The sequence below is a fragment of the Mycteria americana genome, chromosome 3, assembly GCF_035582795.1.
Source record: "Mycteria americana isolate JAX WOST 10 ecotype Jacksonville Zoo and Gardens chromosome 3, USCA_MyAme_1.0, whole genome shotgun sequence".
NCBI classification, from domain to species: domain Eukaryota; kingdom Metazoa; phylum Chordata; class Aves; order Ciconiiformes; family Ciconiidae; genus Mycteria; species Mycteria americana.
The window spans coordinates 52,231,630-52,253,450 of NC_134367.1; the positions used below are offsets into that span (position 1 = coordinate 52,231,630).

Genomic DNA, 21,821 nt, shown 5'->3' on the forward strand with positions numbered 1-21,821 from the left:
AGTAGATAAAAGCTAAAATGTATATTTTAAAAACTAAAGCAGACCATCTCCCTTAAAGATTAGTTGCCTTCAAAGTGTTTTTTGAGAGAAGGCTACTACAGGATTTCATATATCTTTTCATTAGCTTATGGTTCTATGGAGTTCCATGTGCTGCAGAATTTTACCTTATACCGAAAAGAAGAAAACATGACTCCATGTGAAATCTAGCAAGCCGTTAGCAGGACAATGGATGACTAAGGAAAGTACAGGACCTATTTTGATCATTCACATCCAAAGTTAAAATTCATCCATTTCCATTTTTCCCAAGTTCCCTTGCCACAGGGAATGAACTAGTAATTTCTGATTAATGTGGATATAATATTAATTTTAAAATGGTCTGTAGAACCAGGGTTTGTTAAAATCACATGCAGGTATTGGTGAATACAGCAATTTGATTATTTCCTGAGGGTTTTTTTCCCATTTTTTCCTGGTATTTTCTTCTTTCTACTTTTTCTTTTCTGGGGGGTCACAATCCATGAGATTGACTTTCTAGTTTTTTTCTTCTGATTTCCCTCCCTTATCACTTCATCCTGTAGAGAGTGCTCATGGATTTCTGAATACAAGAGGTTATGTCAACCTGGAATTTCAGCAATGCTCACTTTATTTGTTATTTCCATAGATCCCTGTACACATTTATTAATTTGGTATTTAGGCAGTAGAGGCAATAGTGGGATTTTGTTGGTTTTCAAAGTGCAAATACATGGTGCATTATTTTTAACAGGAAATAACAACATGCCTTTAATTGCATTTATAAGTGTTTAAATAACTTGAACCTGACTATTCCATTATAAACTTCTTTAAAACAAAAAAGTTAAGGTAAGGAATTATATTTACAGCCAATAGTAAAAGCTTGCAGAAAAGCGAGGCATACAATTCTTGATACTAGCAAGTAAGAGAGATTGTATGTGCTACAAGGCCAACCTGTAGGTTTCGATTCTTCTTTATAACCTGCAGAGTCACTGGACTGTTTCTGGGGCATTTGTTCAGATTCAGGTGGAAGCTGCTCATCATTGTCCTCAAATTCTGTTGGCACAAATAAAATCATTAGTAACTTCAATAAACACATTGAGGGGTGATGGAGGCACTATAGAAATAAAGATATTTTTGGATCACACTGCAAAACTTATATTTGATCACCTGCAAAAAAGGAGTTAGTTACTTTAATGACCAAAACATTTTAAGATCAGCTACCTGATCTGTGGGGAAAGGCAGACCATCTATCAGATGCCACATGACTGTGAATAAAGTGGAGAAGTACTTTATTTAATTCAGTGCTTTTACATAAGAATATTTTTCATTCATTATAATCTATCTGTTCTGTGCTCAAACTATGCTCAAAAACAAGGCCTTGTAAAAGAGTGCACTCGGTGTTCTACAGAACAGCTCCTTTGGGCAGAATTGCTTCTGACTTGAAGAAGGGCTTGTGCACCTGAAGGCTGGTGTAATTTTTCTGACTGTATCAGTTGGTCAATAAAGTATATTACTTTTTCCTACAAGCCTTGTGTTGCTTATGTCCTTAGACCATTGTTAGAGTAATAAAACACCACTAGTACATGTCATGATTACCCAAAACTCAAATCATATTAAACAAGAATGTATTTTAAAATCTGAAATTACAGCTTTTTTTTTCATGTACATCTCTTTTTTGGCAAATAAACCACAAACATAATGAAAAACAGGTTGGAAACATTGAATTTCTGATTTATGGATAATCAGAAAACTTTATCTCGTAAACAAGCATCTTCTTATATGGTTAGCAGACAAAACCCCACAACCTTTAGCATGTGTCAAATTGAGAAAATTCTATATACAGGAATGCAGTCAAGCAAAATTAGTTTCAGTGGATAAGATCAATTGTATGGGGTATTTTATTGCTGAAATGTGGCGGGAAAGAAATATGCCAAGTTTTACTTCAGGAAGATTGGAATGAACCCACAGATCTACCTGAAGCTGTATAACTCTTCTACAATGCTTGAAATATATTCTCATGAAGTCGTATAGCTGTCTCCTAGTATAAATAAATCCATACGCATGCAAAGCTGCTGCAAAAATGCTTAAATACAATAAGAAATTCCTGAAAATAATTTAAACTCAAAATAATTGTGTCAAGGGATATGGAAAAAGATGTGGGGCTATAATTTTCAGCTAGACACTACAAGCAAGAGTTACCATATAAATTGTTTTGTGTACCTTCAACAGACATTTTCAGCATTGAACATAGCTTCCTAACTCACTTAAATACATTTGTTAAGTTTACCCAAAGTCTCTTTCTCCATTTACTTTCACTCTCATTAAGACACATGTAAGTACCTTGCTCATTACTGGAACCATTTTTTCCGCAATCCCAGTTACTGAAGCAATCCCAGTTACTGAAGCAATCCCCGTGAAGTAATCGCAGTTACTTCAGTGTCCCACTGAGATTACAAAAATTGCAATTATTGAAATGCACATTTATTTATATAGAATAGAGTAGAATAGACTATTTCAGTTGGAAGGGACCTACAACGATCATCTAGTCCAACTGCCTGACCAATTCAGGGCTGACCAAGTTAAAGCATGTTGTTAAGGGCGTCATCCAAATGCCTCTTAAACACTGACAGGCTTGGGGCATCAACCACCTCTCTAGGAAGCTTGTTCCAGTGTTTGACCACCCTCTCGGTAAAGAAATGCTTCCTAATGTCTAGTCTAAACCTCCCCTGGTGCAGCTTTAAACCATTCCCATATGATACGATATATGAGAGATCAAAAGAGCATGACTGGGGCTCCGAAGTATTTTTTTGAGTTTTCATTTTTATACTGTAACTGCTATATAAAAAACCTCAAAACTGTGAACATACCATTCATTTATATTTTTGTAAAGACATGTCACATGGGAGAAAAGCTGCAGTCAATGTGCTGATGGCAGATGTCAGGCTAAGAGCAGCCTGACTGAAGTGTTTTGGTGAGTCAGTATTTGATTATTGAAATCAAATGTAGGCGTAGGAAAACATGATTTTCTCTGAACAAGGACTTATCACATGTTAAGAGCACAAGTGTGTATATGACATTATTAATTCTATCATTAATAATTGTTGTTTTGATGTACTCAGATCAAAATGAGTGAGATATTCAAAACTAAGATGAACTTTGTTGTTTGAGACAGAGATAATAGAGTATCTGTGTAGAACACTATATTTAAGACTTTAGAACTCGTTCATTTTGGAGAAGAGCTATGTGTTTTATTAGAAACTATAAAAAGTTATAATGTAGAATTTTTTTAAAGTTTATATGTAATTTAAAGAACCCTACAAAGCTAGAGTATTTTTTTCAGAGAGTAGGTGAAATGTTACCTTATTAAAAATTAAAAGCATGTTATCATATTCAGTCTATCTTATACTACCTTTATGACTTAGGCCTTGTTATATATAGGTAAAATAAACACCAGACTGGGTAATGAAAGAATGTGTATGTGACACATATTGACAATACTGAATTTAAGCTTGGCCATAATATTTTTCTACAGAAACCAGTATGTTATGTTTGAAAGGAAGACAGTAATGGCAGTCTAGGCCCCCACTTCTGAGAGAAAAAGAAAGTGGGAATTCATGCGCTTCAATTTTTAATTTCAGCTCCAGGCCTTAGGTGATAGTTTAGGCTATGATGGAGAAACCTTGAGATCCCATAGCAGAAGAAGAAAATACTCTGAAGTCCCCAACCTAGTTCTTAATGTAGAGACAGATACACATGCATGATACTTCATCTTGACAGGGGATCCAAATCAGACAGCAACATTCTTCTAAGAAAGTAGGCAGTGATTAAAGGCGGCAAAAAGGAAAGTACAACCCTGCAACTTTTTTGACTGTTGAGGTTCAAAAACATTGAAACTAACTGGAATTAATTCTAAACCTCGACCCAACCAACCCAACCGACTCAACCCATCTCAATTGTCTGACATGCAAAAAATCCAGCCTATTTGTGACAGTTGGCCTGCCCCCAAAATCTCACTCCTCACAGATTATTCAACTGATTATTCAATTCACTCCTCACAGATTATTCAATTATAATTGTCCTGCCCAGGACAATTATATTTCCATTGCTGGAAACAAAGTATAGCACAATTCTGATATAAAAGTAGAATCTTTACAGGAAATAAAGAGTGGCTAAACAAAAATAATATGCAGTCCTGTCAATATAGAAAGAAGCAAAGAAAGAAAGTCTTTACCCAAAATGTTTTATTAATATTGTTATTAGAGGGGAAACCTCATGTAATACACATAATTACGTTATTTTTTATGTTGTTAGGTTATGTTATTGAAGGCTGATCTCTATAAGCACAAAGGAGGGGAGGAACAATGACAGGTGGGGGAACCCCAATAACCTAATCAGAACAAACATAACCTTGACTTGGCTGCCCTCAGGGTCATTAAAAGAGGATGATGAAGGCATTGTGTGGGTGTGAGATCTATTGAGATGAATCAGCCAGAGGGGCTCTCCCTGGCTGAGGGGGATTACTGCCTACAGGGTATGAGATTCATTAGGGGATGCCAGGAAAAGCAGTTTGGGATTGTGGGAGACTTATGATATTATGAGGCATTTCTGAGAAGGACCAAAGGCAAGGAGAAGAAGGGATCAAAGTGGATTGGGGAGGAATAAGCATGGATAACAGAGTAAGAAGAGGATGAAAGGGGAAATGGGTATACATGCTCAGATTCATTACTGTATGGTCCTGGGGACATGGAGCTGCAGCAGCCTCACCTCTACTGGGCTACTGGATTCAGCAATTCATAATGTATGTTGCTACCAGATTCAGCAATTCTTAATGCATGTTAAGACATCCACTCCTGAAATAATTTCCATTGCCCTTTAATTGCTTCAGGCTGAGCTTCTTAGAGGAAGAACAGAAAATCAGATAGTTTTGCGATTTTCTGATTATCTATTGGTTAAGTTCTAACAATGTTTTCTGACTTGTGAGGGGATACAGATTTTTTGATGAGTAGGAAGTTTCAATACACACAATAACCCACTTAGAAGAGGAGATAGGGAGTCCTGTCCTTCGGATTTATTGAAAACCGTAACTGTGTTGGCTGATTTAATACACGTCTCTATTCTGTAACATCCATTAAGAATGACACATAGAAATAAGTGCCTGAATCAGTGAAGGAAGCAAAGATAGTAATATAAAGTCATTTTTCTAGATGCTGAATGTAAAAAGGAAATCAAAACTGTAAAATCTGCATAAAAACCAAATTGCTAAATGATTTGAAACACAATTGGATAAAATAGAAGTCAAATGATACACACTTTCACCTTTCTCCTCAGCAGCCTCTAGAGACTGATCTTCCTCTGATGTCAGTATTTCTTGCATTTCTTTTCTGTAAGTAAAAGATTATTCATCTTAAGACTTATATAAATACCACTGAAGCAAGTTGCAGATACATTAAATGTAAAGTAAAGATGTGGAAATATACTGTTGGGAATTGAAATATAATTTGGGTTGTACAAAATAAAAATCAAATATATTTTATCATCTAAAATGTTATTGTCTCGTTGTATCAAAAGGCTGGACTAATGAAAGGCTAATGAAAATGCATTTAGCATGAGAATCTTCTGCCAACGTATTTACTGATATAAATGAGATATTCCTCAAAGTTAACAGATATTGGATTAATTCCTATACATCACAGTTAGTGTACTGTTTTAGTACATTTGTGTTGATAAACGCACTGATACCTTTAACACAAAGTAAGGTTAGAATTTTCTTGTGCTCATTTTATACATTCAGATATTTGAAATATTTTACCTTGCTTCTTCTTCTTCTTTCTTTTGTAATGCTTCATCTGTTAGTCTTTTCAAAATCTTAGAATTAATTTCATCCCTATTTGCTAAGTATGTTCTGTGTAGTATACAGACTCCTGCAGTACAATTACACAACAGTAATGAGTTTTATGCATCTGTATAACACTAAAGTTATTTGAGTTAGGAAAACTATTTCATAAATTATAGACAAGTGTCCTACTTCTTTTTATAGCCAAGAAAAGGCATATATACCACTGAAATGTTACTATACTGTTGCTTTCTAAGGTTTTAGAGCTTTCTTTTCAATTTCAAGCACCTAATAAACTGAGTCTGGGATATGGGAAGGTTATGATGAAGGCTATAAGGGGAGACAGTGCTGAAAGGATTTAACTTATATTTCCATGTATCATGCATTACGCTGGCATTTATTTTGTTTACATGTGTACAAAGAAAACTATGAAGAAACAAATGAAAAACATTCAAATAAAAATATAAAGAATGTACATACCTATACTACTACAGCTGGTTGACAGAAATGAAGACTATGCTGTTCCTACTAGGAATTCTACTGATTTATTTACTTTGACAAATAGATTTATGATATACGGCTGTGTGGCTGAAATCCATTTCCATCAGTGGAGTTATGCCAGTTTAGATTAGTTCAAGGAATAGCTTACAAAGTAATGACTCAAAATGCTGTGAAAATGTAAACTCCACAACTACATTATTATTTAAGCGACAGAAATTAGTGGAAATCAAATAAAGAGTTAACACAATTGCCCAAATGAAAAAAAAAAAAAAAAAGAACAAAATGAAACAAAATAGCTAAATTCAAGGAAACATATCCATAAGCAACAAGCTACACTTTTAGCCAAACCCCATAGCAGACATTATGATCTTGTCTCTCTCACCTCACTTTACTCATATTTGTTCCTCCCATATCTCACGTGATTACTAACATCAACTAACATAAAATGTGTTTTTATCTAAATTTGAACTGTGAGAAACATGTTACTTAACTGTTAGGAACATTGGTGTTGATTTGAAGCAGATGATAATTTTGTGTGAACAGTTTATATTTTAAACCAACACTTTCAATTAGAAGTATTTTTGAAAAAGGGAGGGTGAGTGAAGGGAATTCTTTTAAAATTTAGTTTGTAACTCATCTTTAGATAATTCTGTCTTGGTATTCTTCTGCAAAAAAGTTGTGAGAGTTTTCAGTGGTTTTGCCTGGTGGCCCAGGCATGCACTGTCCCATCTTTGTGTTTTCTCACAGTATTATGAAAAGCAGCAATGCCAAAGAGCATTAGTTTACTTCATTATTCAGAGTCCCAATGACATTGAACTGAAGTGAAGCAGCTTGAATTACAGAATTATCATATGAAGAATATCCAGAAGAATCACAATTACTATACTATAACTAACCATTCTTTCTTCATTGGGTACCAGCACATGTGTTTCTCACTCAAAGGATTCAATATTGTTTCATCTGATGAAGGATTTTAGTATTACTTGATCAAATTGAGCAAGTGACCTATAAGCCTTTAGAATAATGGATAATAAATTAGCAAAGTCCTAAGTGGCTGACCTGAGAGTATCTGCTACTGGTATTAACCAGAAATAAGCTAGCTTACTAATGGAGCAGGTTTGTAGGTAGCTCAGCTGATTCTCATTGAAAGAACAATGTTCTTGCAATGTCCTACTTCAATGCAGCTGGAAGTCTGTTAAGAAAATCTCTGTGCCAGTATTATATTTCACTTTGATTTGTTATGATAGGCTACAAATAGTGTGACTTGCATTCAATTTGCACATGACTTGTTTCAAGCTGTGACAGTAAAAATATATGCTTTATCATTTAAAATATGTTAAATCATTTCCTCCCTCCAGTGAATGAAACTTTGAAAAAAAAAAAAAAATTGTCATTGATTCATATGAAAGCCTGATACAGCTCCAGGGATAAAATTAGGGTATAGACTCACTATCATCTCAAATATGTAAAAATGGGAATGGTGGATTTCATTCCAAGCCTGAAATCTACTTATACATCGGGCCAAATGGGTTGTAATTAAGAAAGCAGTCTTTTTTGCTATGTGATATAAAGACTATAACAGTGTTAGTTCAAATAGAGGTACCAGCAGCATTGTGAGCACAAAATTTAAGTTTCATGAAGGACCTCTCTAACTTCTAGGAAAGGCTTACACTTATGCTTTAAAGAATCTGCCATCTATCAGACTAGAGAAACAGAAGATGATTTCATGGAAGAGATGGCTACCAAGAGTATAAAATAGATTGTTCAGATTAGAATAAGTAATTGAGAGCTAGGTTTTGAGAACTAGTGGGAATGGCAGAAAGGTGTACATTGCAGGAAGGAAGCATGTAATTTGAAAGCCCTAGAGAGGTCTTCATTTGAAAGCCTCTGCTATGGACTCCCAAGTTCTTCCCTTCCTGAAAGAAAAAAATGGGACAGTTATTATTGACCAGTTTTCAACATGGTTCCCATGAAGAATTATCTACTGCCAAAGTGCCTGATCTAGAATAAAGCCTTTCAGGGATGACGAGACAACCTTTTCTTTTATCCAATTAATTCACTAATTTGTTAAATTCTGAGAAGTGAAGTAAAAGTTAACATAATTCTGAAAGCATCTCTCCCACCTCAGTCCTCTCCCTGCAGAAAAGGCTAGAGCTTGACTCTTGCTGTTTGTTATTTAGTACACTGTAGTAACATTACATTACTGCATGCCAACTACATGAATAAGGTGCTTTTTGTGGTTGTAAGAAAGGACAACACACTGTGTCCCAGAAACTAGGTTCATGAACATTTCAATATGCTTGAAATGTCTGAGAAGAAAAGATGAGGCATGGAAATGCAATTTGTCCTTAAGTTCTTCCTGCAAGTATCTGAGATGAGGTCTTCTTGAATGACAGGAACAGCAAATATGATTTTCTGACAAACACTGGATCTAGAACTTTCTCATAGAAATGTTCAGTCTGTATTTAGTCTGCATACGAGCTCCAGCCACACTGGTAGACTTTTAGTTCAGATCTTTAAGGTGTTACAAAATATCACAAAGCTATGTGACCAAGCAGTTTAGGTACTGTAGCTGAGTTGTGAGGATGATTAGCTGATCAGATGACATGCTTCTGAAAAGCTTTTTTTTTTTTTTTTTTTTAGAATAAGAAATCTGTTCTGAATAAACTATGTAATCTTGATTTGCTCAGGTTGATTTTTATACTCAGGGACAAGGATTTGAAAAGCTCTCTGGACGGATTCTAATATCGGGCAGTTACTGAGCTTTCTTGAACTAAGTATGAATAGACTTATTCCTTTCTTGAAGGGAAGTTTCTACTACTACTACTGAAAGACCTTTTGATAATAGACTGGGTTGAACAGGTAATGATCAAACATTGCCCCAGGGCAATGAAACTTGTGGTGTGGTATGAATCAAGCAGGCATAATCCATTAAGACATGATTTGGCAGGCAAAACTTTTACCAGCATATCAATCTGTTCAGTTTTTCACGCCTGGTACCAACCTTCCTTCCTGCTTGAAACAATAAAGTAAAAATCCATTTCTCTGAATTTATGAGTACTAAGCTACTGTATCAATCTGGATAAGAAATAGCTCAACTTTTTTTGACCCCAGGATGGGGAACAGAATACACCCGCATACAGGTATTTCTCCCCCTCGTTTTTTTCTCAAGCAGAGAAAGTTCATATCTATAACCTGATTTTGCAAGTGGGGAAACCAATGTGCAGGCAGGGAAATTTGACCAAGAGCCACATTGCAAGCTGGTGGCCAGCCAGACACAGAATACAAAAGTCAGAAACTGCAAGAGTCCGGTGGTATTTACTGCTGATTGTAAATAGGAGGAAATTGTGAATAGGATTATAAATAGGAGGAATTTTCTTTACTGCTTTTGTAAAGCATTCCTGTCTTCAATTCTGTGTAATTCCCTTAATCCAAATTGTAAGAGATTTGGGGTACCCTTGTTGATTCTTCCTTCTCTAGACCCCTGAAACTTTATAAATGGAACTAGTTTTTCTTGTAAGTGTGCTTTGTATACAGATATCAACACATAAATAAGAAAATATTAAGTTTCATTACCATGCATTTACTAACCATCTTTTTCTGTATCCTTCAGACAGACAACAGTGTCAGGTAAAAGTCCTTTTTCTGATAAAGCTGACCAGTGATCTGCTGACAGAGGGTAGTTATCCACTACCCATCCTCCTTTTTCTGGAGCACCAGGAAACCTGTCTTTGTTTTTCTTCATAAGCTGTTATAAAATGTCAGGTTCAGTAACATGAAAAGACCAAGATAGTCTGTTAGCTGTTCAAAAAGACTTCACAATACAAAATGGTTTTCTGAATGTTATGATTTTTCCCTATTGTCATTTCATGTCAATAAAAAGTAAGACATTTATAACTTTATATGTCTGAATGAAATAAAGACATTTTAAACAAAAAGAGATTAATGTGCCAGTGATTTTTTTAAGGTTGCCTACAAAGAATTTAGATTCCAGTTTCACTAGTTACAAAGCAGTGAACAAATTTAAAACAATTCAAGATTCTTGGATAAACCTTCATATACAATTCTTTTCAAACACTTGTATCTGATGTTGAGCTCTTTAATAGTGACTAAGAGTATAAGAATAGGGCAAACATACAGTAATAATTCCCTCAGACAATTTTCCCAGCCTTTAACAATTTGTAGCCCAGCTACTTTGCAAGACAGAAATAATTTTTGTATATATATATAGTAGTCCTCATTAGATTTGTCTTTCATGATCTTGCTCAGTCTCTCCTCAATCCTATGTTAGCTTGCAGACTATGTGATATAAACGAAACTGATCTTTCAAATGGAAAAATTAAGAACATATATCGATAATGTATAAACTGTTACAGGTTGCTTTTAGAAAAAAAGTGCTTTGCTATACAGTACTTGTAGTTTTACCTCTGCAATAGCTCTCTCCAGTACTTCAGCATATATTTCAGGTGACAGTGTAACTTCGGAGACTGATGCGCTTTTTATGGCTTCTTCTACCATCGCTTGAACTTCTGGGTGGTCAGCAGTTATCTCTGACATTCCTAACAACACAGATGTTTTAAAGCACTTCACAAAATTCTGAAATACTCATTTCCTCTGGTCAGGAATAACTGCTAGGCAATTAAGTCCAGCCACTTCATAATTACAGCACAGCAGTCATTTTAAGCAATATTACACAATCATACTGAGAAAGAAACAAATAACAGTTCTTTTGAATGCAGTTCTAGAGGGTATTTCATAAAGATAAGTTTTAAGATCTTGGTGTGCTCTCTCATTACAAAAAACCCCTTTTTAACTGTACAGTATTTTCTACCACTATATGAAATATTGTTTCAATATGAATGGAATGACATTTGTGTACTACAACAATCAGGCACCTGCAGCACCTGAGAATTTCCTGTGATTTGTTTTGTCTTTGATTCCTAAATCAAAAGGTTGACAAAATTAATTTAAAAATCAATACAAATCATAGATCAAGACAGTATATTGTCAACAACCAAGAAGCCTGCATTCCCTAAGATGCACAAAACATTCATATTGGATCCGTATTTTGTTATTAATTGCTGACACAACGGACTGTAATTGCTTAAAAATTTTTTAAGGAACACTCAGAGTTAGTTCACAGTTTACATACCAATTTGATAAAATTTGGTGAAGAACTGTTTTAAGTGCCTGCAATATCTACTATGTGAGGAGTATAATTTGGAAAAAATGCCATATTTACTTTCTGTAACTATGCCAAGATTTTTCACTGATTGTGTTGATACTTCTTACGTGCACAAATTTATATATTATCAGGTTATTTTTGCCAAGTTACAAGCTCCCTGGGAAAGGGACAATATCTTACTAAGTGTTTCCATTCTGCAAAAAACCTCAATGCAACCCAAACCGAAAACCAAACAGACTTTACAGTTATCATAGCTAAAGATAATATATTCTACTTCTCCCATTCAAGAAATAGATCTTTCTTTAGTGCTCTCTTCAATATCTTTTGCTGGTATGGAATGTCATAAATTAAAGGAAGAATATAATTGACGGAACAAATGTTTTTCTTTAAAAAGACAAAGAAATTTGTAAAAACTACCTCACAATCCACATTTACTTAATTTCCATTTTAGATCCTTATAAATATATTTCATTAATGTCCATTAATTGGATCTACCTAATAATCTAGCTTCCTTGGTTGAGATGAAATGTCAGTCTGTTCTGTATGAAAAAAATGCTACTATGAATACCCTCCCTTATTTCCCCCCCAACAGAACAAATGTGGTTCTGTTTGAGCTGGATGTCATCTGAGCACATTAACAGACTGGGACTCTCTCAGTGTGTATATGTTACCTTTTTAGTTTGAATCAGAAGACTATGCTTTAAGTGAATCTCCTGATCCTTCCCATGCTTTGGTACACATGGCAAAGCAGTCTTGGAACATGCAAACTGATTCTTTCCAGATGCACATTTACTATGCTGAAACCATTAAGTGTTCAACCCACAAGATCACAATACAGCTAGTCTGACAGCCCTCTGTGCATGACATGGATACTGAGACCTTAGCAACAACTGCTTCAATCTCCTGACCTACTCTGACAGTAGACAGAAACTGCAGACTTCAGTGGAGTTTCATAGCCTCACTGTCTATCCCTGAACTGGACTTGGGAGCACTCAGGACAGTCAGGGGGGCATTTACCTAATTAAACTGATATATGTCTTCTGCATAATTTTTAGTGATATTTAGAGAATTTTTGCATAATTCTCTCAAAAGGCAGAATTTACTAGGTAATTAAAAGTTTTGTTAGGAATAGGAAATACTTTCTGGGATAGTTACCTCTAGATCTAGATTCAAGCTTCCAAACTTATTTAATTTCCCCTTCTGAAGCTTTCTTACTTTCTATGACAATTTCCATCCTTCATCTGTGTGTAGTTCCGTTTTGCAATAGAATTGTTTGAGCTATTAATTAGGATTATTAATCCTAAAGTTATTAATCCAAAATTATTAATTAGGATTAAGTTCTTATTAATCCTAATATGATTTCACATACCTGTCCTCAAGAGTATTTACATTGCCAGAAATCTGGAACATAACACTGTTTAATGGTTTTAATTTTGGTGTCATAGTTCACCATTATTTTTACTGCAACACCATGGTTTTTGTATCACTGTCAGCTTCTATGTTCTCCAGCACCAGAGGAATATACTGTCTTCTTGTTAGATATGTATCTACCCATGAGTAAGTCAAATACGGTGATTCCTTGCTTAGTTGAATAAGGCAAAATGGCCTAATTGTCCATTTGAATCATAACTAGAGCTAACTGGAAAAGGCAGTTCCAATTCAATGGAAAATTTTCATTTCAAAAGAAATAATTTGGAAAAAAACCCACAAAATGTCCTACAAAAAAAAAATCCAAATTCTGTTTAAAAGATATTAAAAGAACATGTTTTTTTCACCTTTTCAAAATATTTTCTGAATTCATCAAGCTACAAAAACCTGGGCAGCTTAAGAAGTCTAAATGTGACCAGAGCTGGAGAGTCTTGTGAATGTGCCTGCCATCTCAGACAGCATACTTGGAAAGCTGCTCCAAAGTGGAAAATCTGTAGATTGTGGGTTCACATCAGCGTAGCTGACAAGCTGCTTTATTGAAGAAAATTTCGATTTTGCAGAGATTTAACTTGTCAGAAAGTCATTCAAATGGAAAGTTTCCAACCAGTATCAGTCAGAACCAATTTCTTCTTTCAAAAAGAGCTCAGAAAACTCTTACATACTCGTGGCCCTCAGTTTCAGAGAATTTATATATAAGATCAAAAATACTGAATTCTACTCAGCTATCCCCTTCACTGCATGTTCTTTTAGTTCATATTTAATGCACAAGTACCGTAACAACTTCTGTAATATTTTATTAGTTGAAGTGACAGCAGTTGCTTCAGTTAAATAACCTAAAGCAAATAAGATAGCTTCAAAAGACCATGGAACACCTTATTTACCTGGTTCTCTTGACTGTTTTTCCAATTCCAACCTATTTTTCACTGCTGTTATAGCCTTTTCTACTGCATCCCTTTGCACTTGCTCAACGTTGTCTTCTCTTGATTCTTCCATATAGGGTTGAATGAGTTTGGCCATATCAAGAACCTAGTGAAATGATTTGAAAAAAAAAAAAAATCACGGAAGAGAAATATAGCATCTGATCCAACTTCTATACAATGAAATGAATTTGGAAAAGCTCTGCAAATTTCAGAAAAATGTACATATCATTCAAATGCAAGGGGTTTTTTGCGGAAAAAATAATTTCTAATTTGCATTTACATTTAATTATCTTAGATACAGAAGTTATTCATAATATTCTTATGCTAAGACAAATAACTGACACAAATATTTGTCTTACATAGGGGGTAAATAAAAAAAAATTTTGACATTTTGCTACTTTTATATAAATGAATTTAACTAAATTACTATGTTTCCTCTGTAATCCATATGTTTGCAATGTGTATGTTAGTAACACAACAGGAATAAGAATGTGCTTAACTGATTCGCAAGCCTCAGCTGATACCCTTGTTACATAAGACATTTATAAACCTACCTTTCCTTTATATTTGTGTGCAATTAGGTTACAAATAGTTGTTCTTCCAGAGAATGGAGGACCAAACACTAGTACTTTACAAGGAGGAAGTGGCATTGGTGGTAACAGGTAAGGCCGTGGATTCAACATAAATGTTTTCAATGCCTCTGGGGATGACAGGACATACATTTTACCTAGAAAACTTAAAACAGAAGAGAAGCTAACAGATATAGTCAGTTATCCTATAAAATACAAATAATAATAAAAAAGCGTCAAATTCCTCTAACCTGACAGCCAAGTCTGGGTTTCCCATTACAATATCACCTTCCTTTAGAGCCACAGGACATGCTTGTCCCCATCTGCTTCTACGCCATCGATATCTGTGTGCTATTAGTTTGTAAGACGACAGAACCCGGAAAAGTTCATCCTGTTTATTAAAAAAACAATAACAGCATATGTAATTTTTGTCTGAGGCTACATATGCCTTGTTCTTAGCCTTTTTTGAAATATTTTGTTGGAAAATAAGCAAACCTAAAAAGAAAACCACATAATGGTTTTTAGAATCTTTAAAAAAAATTACATGTTTCAGAATTGTAGGACAATTTTAAGGAGAAACTATTTAGTTTTTCAATTTTATTTAATAAAAATAGTTCCTGTAGGCTTCATTTATTATTTTCAGAAGTTTAAAACAATAAAGAGGTACAAATCACCCATTTATTGAAGACAACAGAAAATGGCCAAGATTTCTTCTAAAGGGGATGAAGAAAGGACCACAATCTGTGTAGGGGAATAGCAAGGCCAAAATATCTCTTTTAGGCATGCAGAAATGTCATGTGATAGGAGTAAGTTTAATAGACCTTTTACAGAAGGTGAATAGTGAGTGAATCCTAAAGTTTATGGTGACTCTAAATTATTCAAAATAGTACAGACAAGTGCTGGCTGTGAAGAACTGCAGAAGGACCTTCAGAATCTAGGAAGCTGGGCATTACAATAGCAGTTTTACACAGAAAATGGTGAATTGTCATTGACTCTCACTACTCAGAAATAGATCTTGGAGTTATAATACATACTTCCTTGAAAAAATCTGATCAATGCCCAAGAGCAGTCAGAAAACCGACCTGAATGTTAGGAATGTTTAGCAAAGAGAGAACAGAAGATAAAGGTTTGGGGTTTTTTATTGTATAAATCCTGCCCTCATCTTTACTGCTATGTGCATTCTGCTACCCTAATCTCAAAAAGTACACAGTAGAATTGGAAAAGTTTCAGAAAATGTAATATGACTGATCAATCACACAAAAAGATTTTCATGTAAGAAGAAGTAAGATTAAGTAGACTGGAACTCTTCAGTCCAGGAACAAGACAGCTACATAAGAACAGGACAGAAGTCTGAAATCATGAGTTATTAGAGAGCAGATACAGAGAACAAAACTATTTACTGACTTTTGCATATCGACAACTAGAGGAGACTGAGCTAAAAGGTGGCAGGTTCAACACAAAGGGAAGCAATTCTGTATATAATGTCCAGTTAAGCTGCAGAACTCCTTGCCCCAAATACCGTGGGGGATGCTAAAAGCTTACACACAGGCTAACACAAACACAAAGACTAACTAAACAATAAATACTGATGACCTCTGACACAGACAGTCCTTCACTGTGAACTTTTCAGGGACTGAGAAAACAGAAAAGTGAAGATGGGGTGTTTCTCAGAAAATGTATAGCGGGGTCTCCCAGTTACAGTACCATTCATATATTCCAAGTTTTGTTTAACAAACAGGAAAGATGACTGCAAGTGAATATAGGTGAAGACATTTATGCAAAGACATCTGTTTTTCAGTTTTATTTGGGAGGGACACAAATTATAATTGTCATGATTCAGCAAAATTCAGCACTAACTTGTTATGTTTGTAATTAATTACAGGAAATAGCTGAAAACGTATGTGATTTCAGCTATGCGGGATGTTGCTAAATTTGTATTAGCATGCTGTTTCTCATTCAGGAAAAGAGTAAAGACTGAGCTAAAAGTCAGTTGCTGAGATTGTTATCCTTTGGCTAAAGTTGCTTTATTTTCTTGGAAGGAATTAATTCTTCCTCTGTTGCTAAAACAAACATTTTGTTCAAAATTTTATTATAGTCATCTAACTTTTTTTTTAAAATGACAGTCTTTTTTCTTTTCATACTCTTTTAAGTGGATTTCAGCCCCAGAATTATCTTAAATTCACATTTCTGGAAAATTAAGGCTCAAAAAATGCCCTTATTGCATGGTAAAACAAACTGGTTGCTGTGAAACAAAGATGTTATAATATAAGCTTACAGGATAAAATAAAAAATATTGTTATAATTATTACAGTCAATCACACTTTAGACAAGCGCACTTACATTTTCCAGTCCCTCCAGCATTTCTTCTTGCTGACTTTGAAGTCTAGTTATAGGAGCTCCATTTCGAACACCCAGAGACTGAAGTCGAACTACCACTGACTGAAAAGAAAATAACTCTTAGTACCAATCAAAACTACTTTTGTGATCTGAAAGGACTCCCAAAGTATTTTTTAAATTATAACTTATTATTTATATAAGCCATTATTTATATAATGGCTACATACACACTAAGGCCTGATTTCTAGCTTGGAGTCATGCTAGTTATTGAGCTGAGTTTTAACAAGCTACTTGGTAGATACAGGCAGTGCAAAATGCTGAATCACAGCCTTTATATCTCCTCATTATGCTATGAATCCCAAGCCTTTTAAAGGAATAGGCTGTGAAGGATTCTTTCCCACAATGCAGTAGAAGTATTCAAGTGAGCTCCAATCTGAAAAGGAGGAAAGTCTCTTTAGGAGATCAGATTATACACACTTGGAAGTAATACAACTGTGGTTAATTTATTTAAAAAGATACTTAAACCAGATGTCTGCCAATGAGATTCAGATGATATTAAATTTAATTGAAGTATTTCCTGGATGTAATCGCACTTGAATGCAAGTGTTCTTGAAATGAAAAAGCAAATTTTGTCATGTTTGGACTAGTTTCATAATAGGTCTTTGCCTTACTTATAGGTAAAATGGTTGAAATCATTACACGACTTGATTGCCTTTACTATAAATTTCTGTTGTAATGGTCACAAACAGATCACAAGTGAGGAGTTTTTATGTTCCAACTCTGCAAAATTAGTGGGGTTTTTTCCCATAGGAGTAGTCTTGGTAGTAAAATTAAGCATAAATTGAAATAATACTTACAGAATTATAATTGATTCAATTTGTTTCAAACAACAGAGGGGAAATGTAGCTCACTTCCTACATTGTCAAAGACAATCTTTCACTTCATTTTCAACCCCATACTTTAGGTTCTGATTTGAAGCAACTCTTATTTCTGAGGCAGAGGATAAGATTATTTATTTTCAAATTTTATCATTGTAGTTTTTTAATAGGGAGAATGAGTTGCTATGTTATGAGCTAAAAATCTAGACACGAGCACTCAGCAGAATTGTTAAAAGAATGATGTGTCTTCTACTACACTGTAAAACAATATCAAAGTTCATAAAAATTCTGTCATTATTTTAGACACCAGCACAAAATAAGCTAATTCTGTAAATATATCATAGTGAAAATGATTTCATTTCTCATGTTAATAATGTTATTTTACACTAATACACAAAATAAAGTGCTAAAAAGAGATAGATAGAATACAAAAGAGTTTGTAGACTGACTGAAAATTTTCTCATGTAACATATATGTAAGCCTGGGGGCAGTGCAGTGATTCTTATAATTGTTTTAATAGAGCAACAAAAGCAAGCATTTCAAAGGTCATGTTTTCTAATAGTAATTAAATGAGTTTTATATACAACTTAAAATTTTGCCAACACCTTAATAAAGAAAACAATCCACAGAACTGAGAAATTATTTTCTAGTGGAGGTTATCTAAGTTGGTGCATAGCTTGCTTACTATAATGAGATCATCTGGTTGCTGATTTCCATCCAGTTCAATAAGATATTGACAATCCTGTTCAGCCATCAAGTCCTGTTTAAGAACAAAGACATATTCATCAATTGAGTATAGTTAACCAGATAATTGCATTGAAGCTCATTCTGTTCCTATACATATAAAAGGCTGGACTCCTGTGGACTTCAGCAAAACCAGGATTCATTGTACTGATGACTTATAAAATCTTCTGGAGAGAAACTTTTATTTGGTGATGGATAAACACAGAGAGAATTCCAAAACCGGAGTTACAATGGGTTCAGAAAACAAATTAGATATCCTAGCTCAAATACAAGAGAGCTACAAAGAATCGAGATACAGTAACATTTTGCGTATGAATTCAACTTCTAATTGTCTAACTACCTTAATTCTCTGCTGGAAAATGGTGACAATGTCAGTTAACAGATTTCTTGGAAATACCAGCCATGAGACCAATGTTTTCATTTTGGTCCTGACTCTCAATTTCTGTAAAATTTGAACAATATATTTGATTTTTCTTATTTTCAATTTTCCCATTAGTAAATAAAATATTAGACTAAAATAGACATCCCATGTCCATTGTTAATGTCTCTGTCTGAGGACTGAGAACACTCACGCCGTTCCTGACAGATGTTGGTCTAACCCCAGCCCTGAAAAAGCCTAGTGAAGGTGACTTTACAACTTTGTGGGTTATCTGTTCCAGTTCTTCACTACACTTATGGTCAGAGTTCATTTCCTTGCATCTAGTCTGTCTTCTATACTATAAATTAAATTATTTGTCCTATCTTTGGTAGAAATAGATAATAAGTAACTACTTCTTTCTAATACTCTTCTACAGAGAAGATAATAGTCTGTGTTTCTCTTATATACAATGGTCTTATTAGTACATCCATAATATTTGCTTTTGCACAATAGCATCACATTTATTGCCTCAGTTTATGACTAACTAAAACCCCACAGATTGCAGATTGACTGCAGTACTGAGGTCTAGCCAACTATTTCACATTGTAGTTGTTCATTAGGTTTCCTCCCTAACTGTAGTATTTCACACTTATTTCTACTCAATTTCATCCTAACAACTTATCAAGAAATCAAAGTCTGTTCTCCAAAGTTCTTTCTACCTATCCCAGTTCAGTGCAAACTGCACATCTTATAAGCTTTTTTTTCAGTTTCATCATCTCAACCTCTACCTGGGCCAGTGATAGACCCCTATGTTGTTTTAATGTATTAGTGGACCACTAAGTATGTTCACTAATACATTCATCATTAGTGAAGCATAAGTAAGACCTACCAACTAGTGGAACATGTTGATAGTGTTGAAGTTTGGTGTACATCTTGAAGGAATTTAATCTAAACAACTTTCCATTAGTTTGCTTACGAGAAATCCATGTAAGATCGTATAATGATTAAAGATATCACATTTTTTGCTTTTCCCTTCACAGCAGTAACAAGTTTGTTACTCTAGCAAAGGACATTATACCAGTTTTACACAATTTTATCTGTAGGTTTATCTAATCCATAGGGAAATTGAAGGGCATAAATAAACAGTAATAGTCAAGTGTGTGGCAAACATGAGGCTTTTGCAGTTGCTTGTGCCAGGAGATTAAAAAAAAAAAAAGAAAAAAGAAAAGAATTAATTATTGCTTTGGACCTGTTCTGTATTTCTTGGGGAACAAAAAAAAAGATACATAGTAAATCCAACTTTTCCTGGACACAACAAAGAAAGAAAAAAATAATGTCACAGCTGCAGAAATTAAATAGGTGATAAAGCAAAATGATGGGCTAATTATTGTGTATATAAATCTGCAGGCAATGAAGCAGGTGAGGAAGGAAGTCTATTGGAGTGGAAGGCAATGGATGCAAAGAGCAGATTTCTTATGGGACTGCATGCTAGAATGGACTCTGGTAATGCTGATTATACACTGGGCTCTTCAAATAATTGACTTCAGAGATTTAGGAAGCGTCTGTGATGGCAGGTATGGTTTCACTTTTAAAACTCAAAGTGGATTACTTTATCTTGACTCCAGAGTAGAAACAACACCTACAGATGACAACTTTGTATCATTGATTTCAGTATGAATTTCAGAACTTGGGGATATGTTGTAGCAAACCTTGTGCCCACCTCCATACAATAAATCTGAAACTAAAAAAAAAAATGAAAACAGTGCAAGATATTTTAAAAAATCTTTTGTTATGCATAATCATATTATTTTGCTTTTTCTTACTTCTAAAGGATGAAGCATTATATCCTTATACGCTCCAACTCTTTCCTCTGCATTTTCAAGAAAATCTTCAGGCCTCTGCACTAATTGATGCAAAAATTCTGACATCATAAGTGGATCTTCTGCAGTCTGTAGAATGAAAAGTTAAATAAAAAAGATACAGAAATGAAATAATGTACTAAACTAATTTTTGTCTTTACTCAAAGGTGAATAAAGTAGCTTTCCAGAGATTAGTCCAGTGATAGCTGACCGTGATCCTATCCTGATGAAGTGTAATTTCTGCAAATTGAGAGGAATGTGCCTAGAACTTGCATTGATAAATCTCTGGCCAGCATTATAAACCAGAAGAATTCAACCTGAATTCAAAATTAATACCTTCATGAAAATGAAGAAAATCCATTTGTAGTAGTCTAACACCAAAACCAGAAAACAAGATAGTATCCTGCAAATACTAGTAAAACTTGCTACAATAAACAGAAATTAAGAACTCTTTTATTTGCTTCAACCAAGAAACAGACAATATAGAGTTACCATTCTGATGATACACTCTTTTAACTTATGGCAAGAAACAGTTCAGTGACTTCTTAGTTGGAGACTGAATCCAGGTTAAGCTATGCAATAATCACCATTCGTTGTCATTTAAACCTACTACTTAAGTATTATCCCACATCTCTTAAAGCAGAACAGAAACTGAATTAAGATTAAAGTTGAGCAAAAAAATTCATAATGTAGTATGGTGATATTTTAGAATATTGGATTTGTTCTGCTTTGTCTAGAGTACATTATACTACTTTGCACTGTTTAGAAATAAGCAATATTTACCTCCTCTTCTTCCTGCTCTTCATCATCTTCTTCATGCTGATCTTTGTCTTTCTTATGCTTTTCAATAACATTAGGATCCCACTGGTTCCTCTGATACACCTGCCCTGAATCAGGGTGTTGCCTTTGTCCTGATATTCTTTGGCATAAGTCATAATCTGAACACTAGCAAGGAATAATTAAAAGGAAATCATGTGTTTATTGTACTGCTATAATAATATTATTTTTCCTGAAACTGCAGAATGGGGGGTAGGAATCTGTTTGGCAAATACGTGGATTCATAAACATCTTCTCCAATAACATTCTGCGTAAACGCAAAATTTTCAAAAGCAGCAAATATTAAAGAAAGACTTAATTAAACACTTGCATAGTTCTTCCCCATCAGCATTTTACATTCCATACCAGGAGTGTAGCCACTAC

General features: G+C 34.5%; 1 protein-coding gene across 1 annotated transcript in view; it reads right to left on the reverse strand.

Annotated features, from left to right (window-relative positions):
- AK9 (adenylate kinase 9) overlaps positions 1-21,821 on the reverse strand; it is a 70,876-nt gene that overhangs the window by 37,838 nt on the left and 11,217 nt on the right. The window contains exons 7-18 of the mRNA XM_075498528.1: positions 21,405-21,566; positions 20,586-20,711; positions 18,346-18,420; positions 16,786-16,884; positions 14,697-14,836; positions 14,431-14,611; positions 13,838-13,982; positions 10,769-10,902; positions 9,935-10,091; positions 5,819-5,930; positions 5,326-5,390; positions 961-1,062 (exon numbers count right to left, since the gene is read on the reverse strand). Coding sequence (XP_075354643.1) covers positions 961-1,062; positions 5,326-5,390; positions 5,819-5,930; positions 9,935-10,091; positions 10,769-10,902; positions 13,838-13,982; positions 14,431-14,611; positions 14,697-14,836; positions 16,786-16,884; positions 18,346-18,420; positions 20,586-20,711; positions 21,405-21,566 — 1,498 coding nt within the window. The remainder of the gene's footprint in view (positions 1-960; positions 1,063-5,325; positions 5,391-5,818; positions 5,931-9,934; positions 10,092-10,768; positions 10,903-13,837; positions 13,983-14,430; positions 14,612-14,696; positions 14,837-16,785; positions 16,885-18,345; positions 18,421-20,585; positions 20,712-21,404; positions 21,567-21,821) is intronic.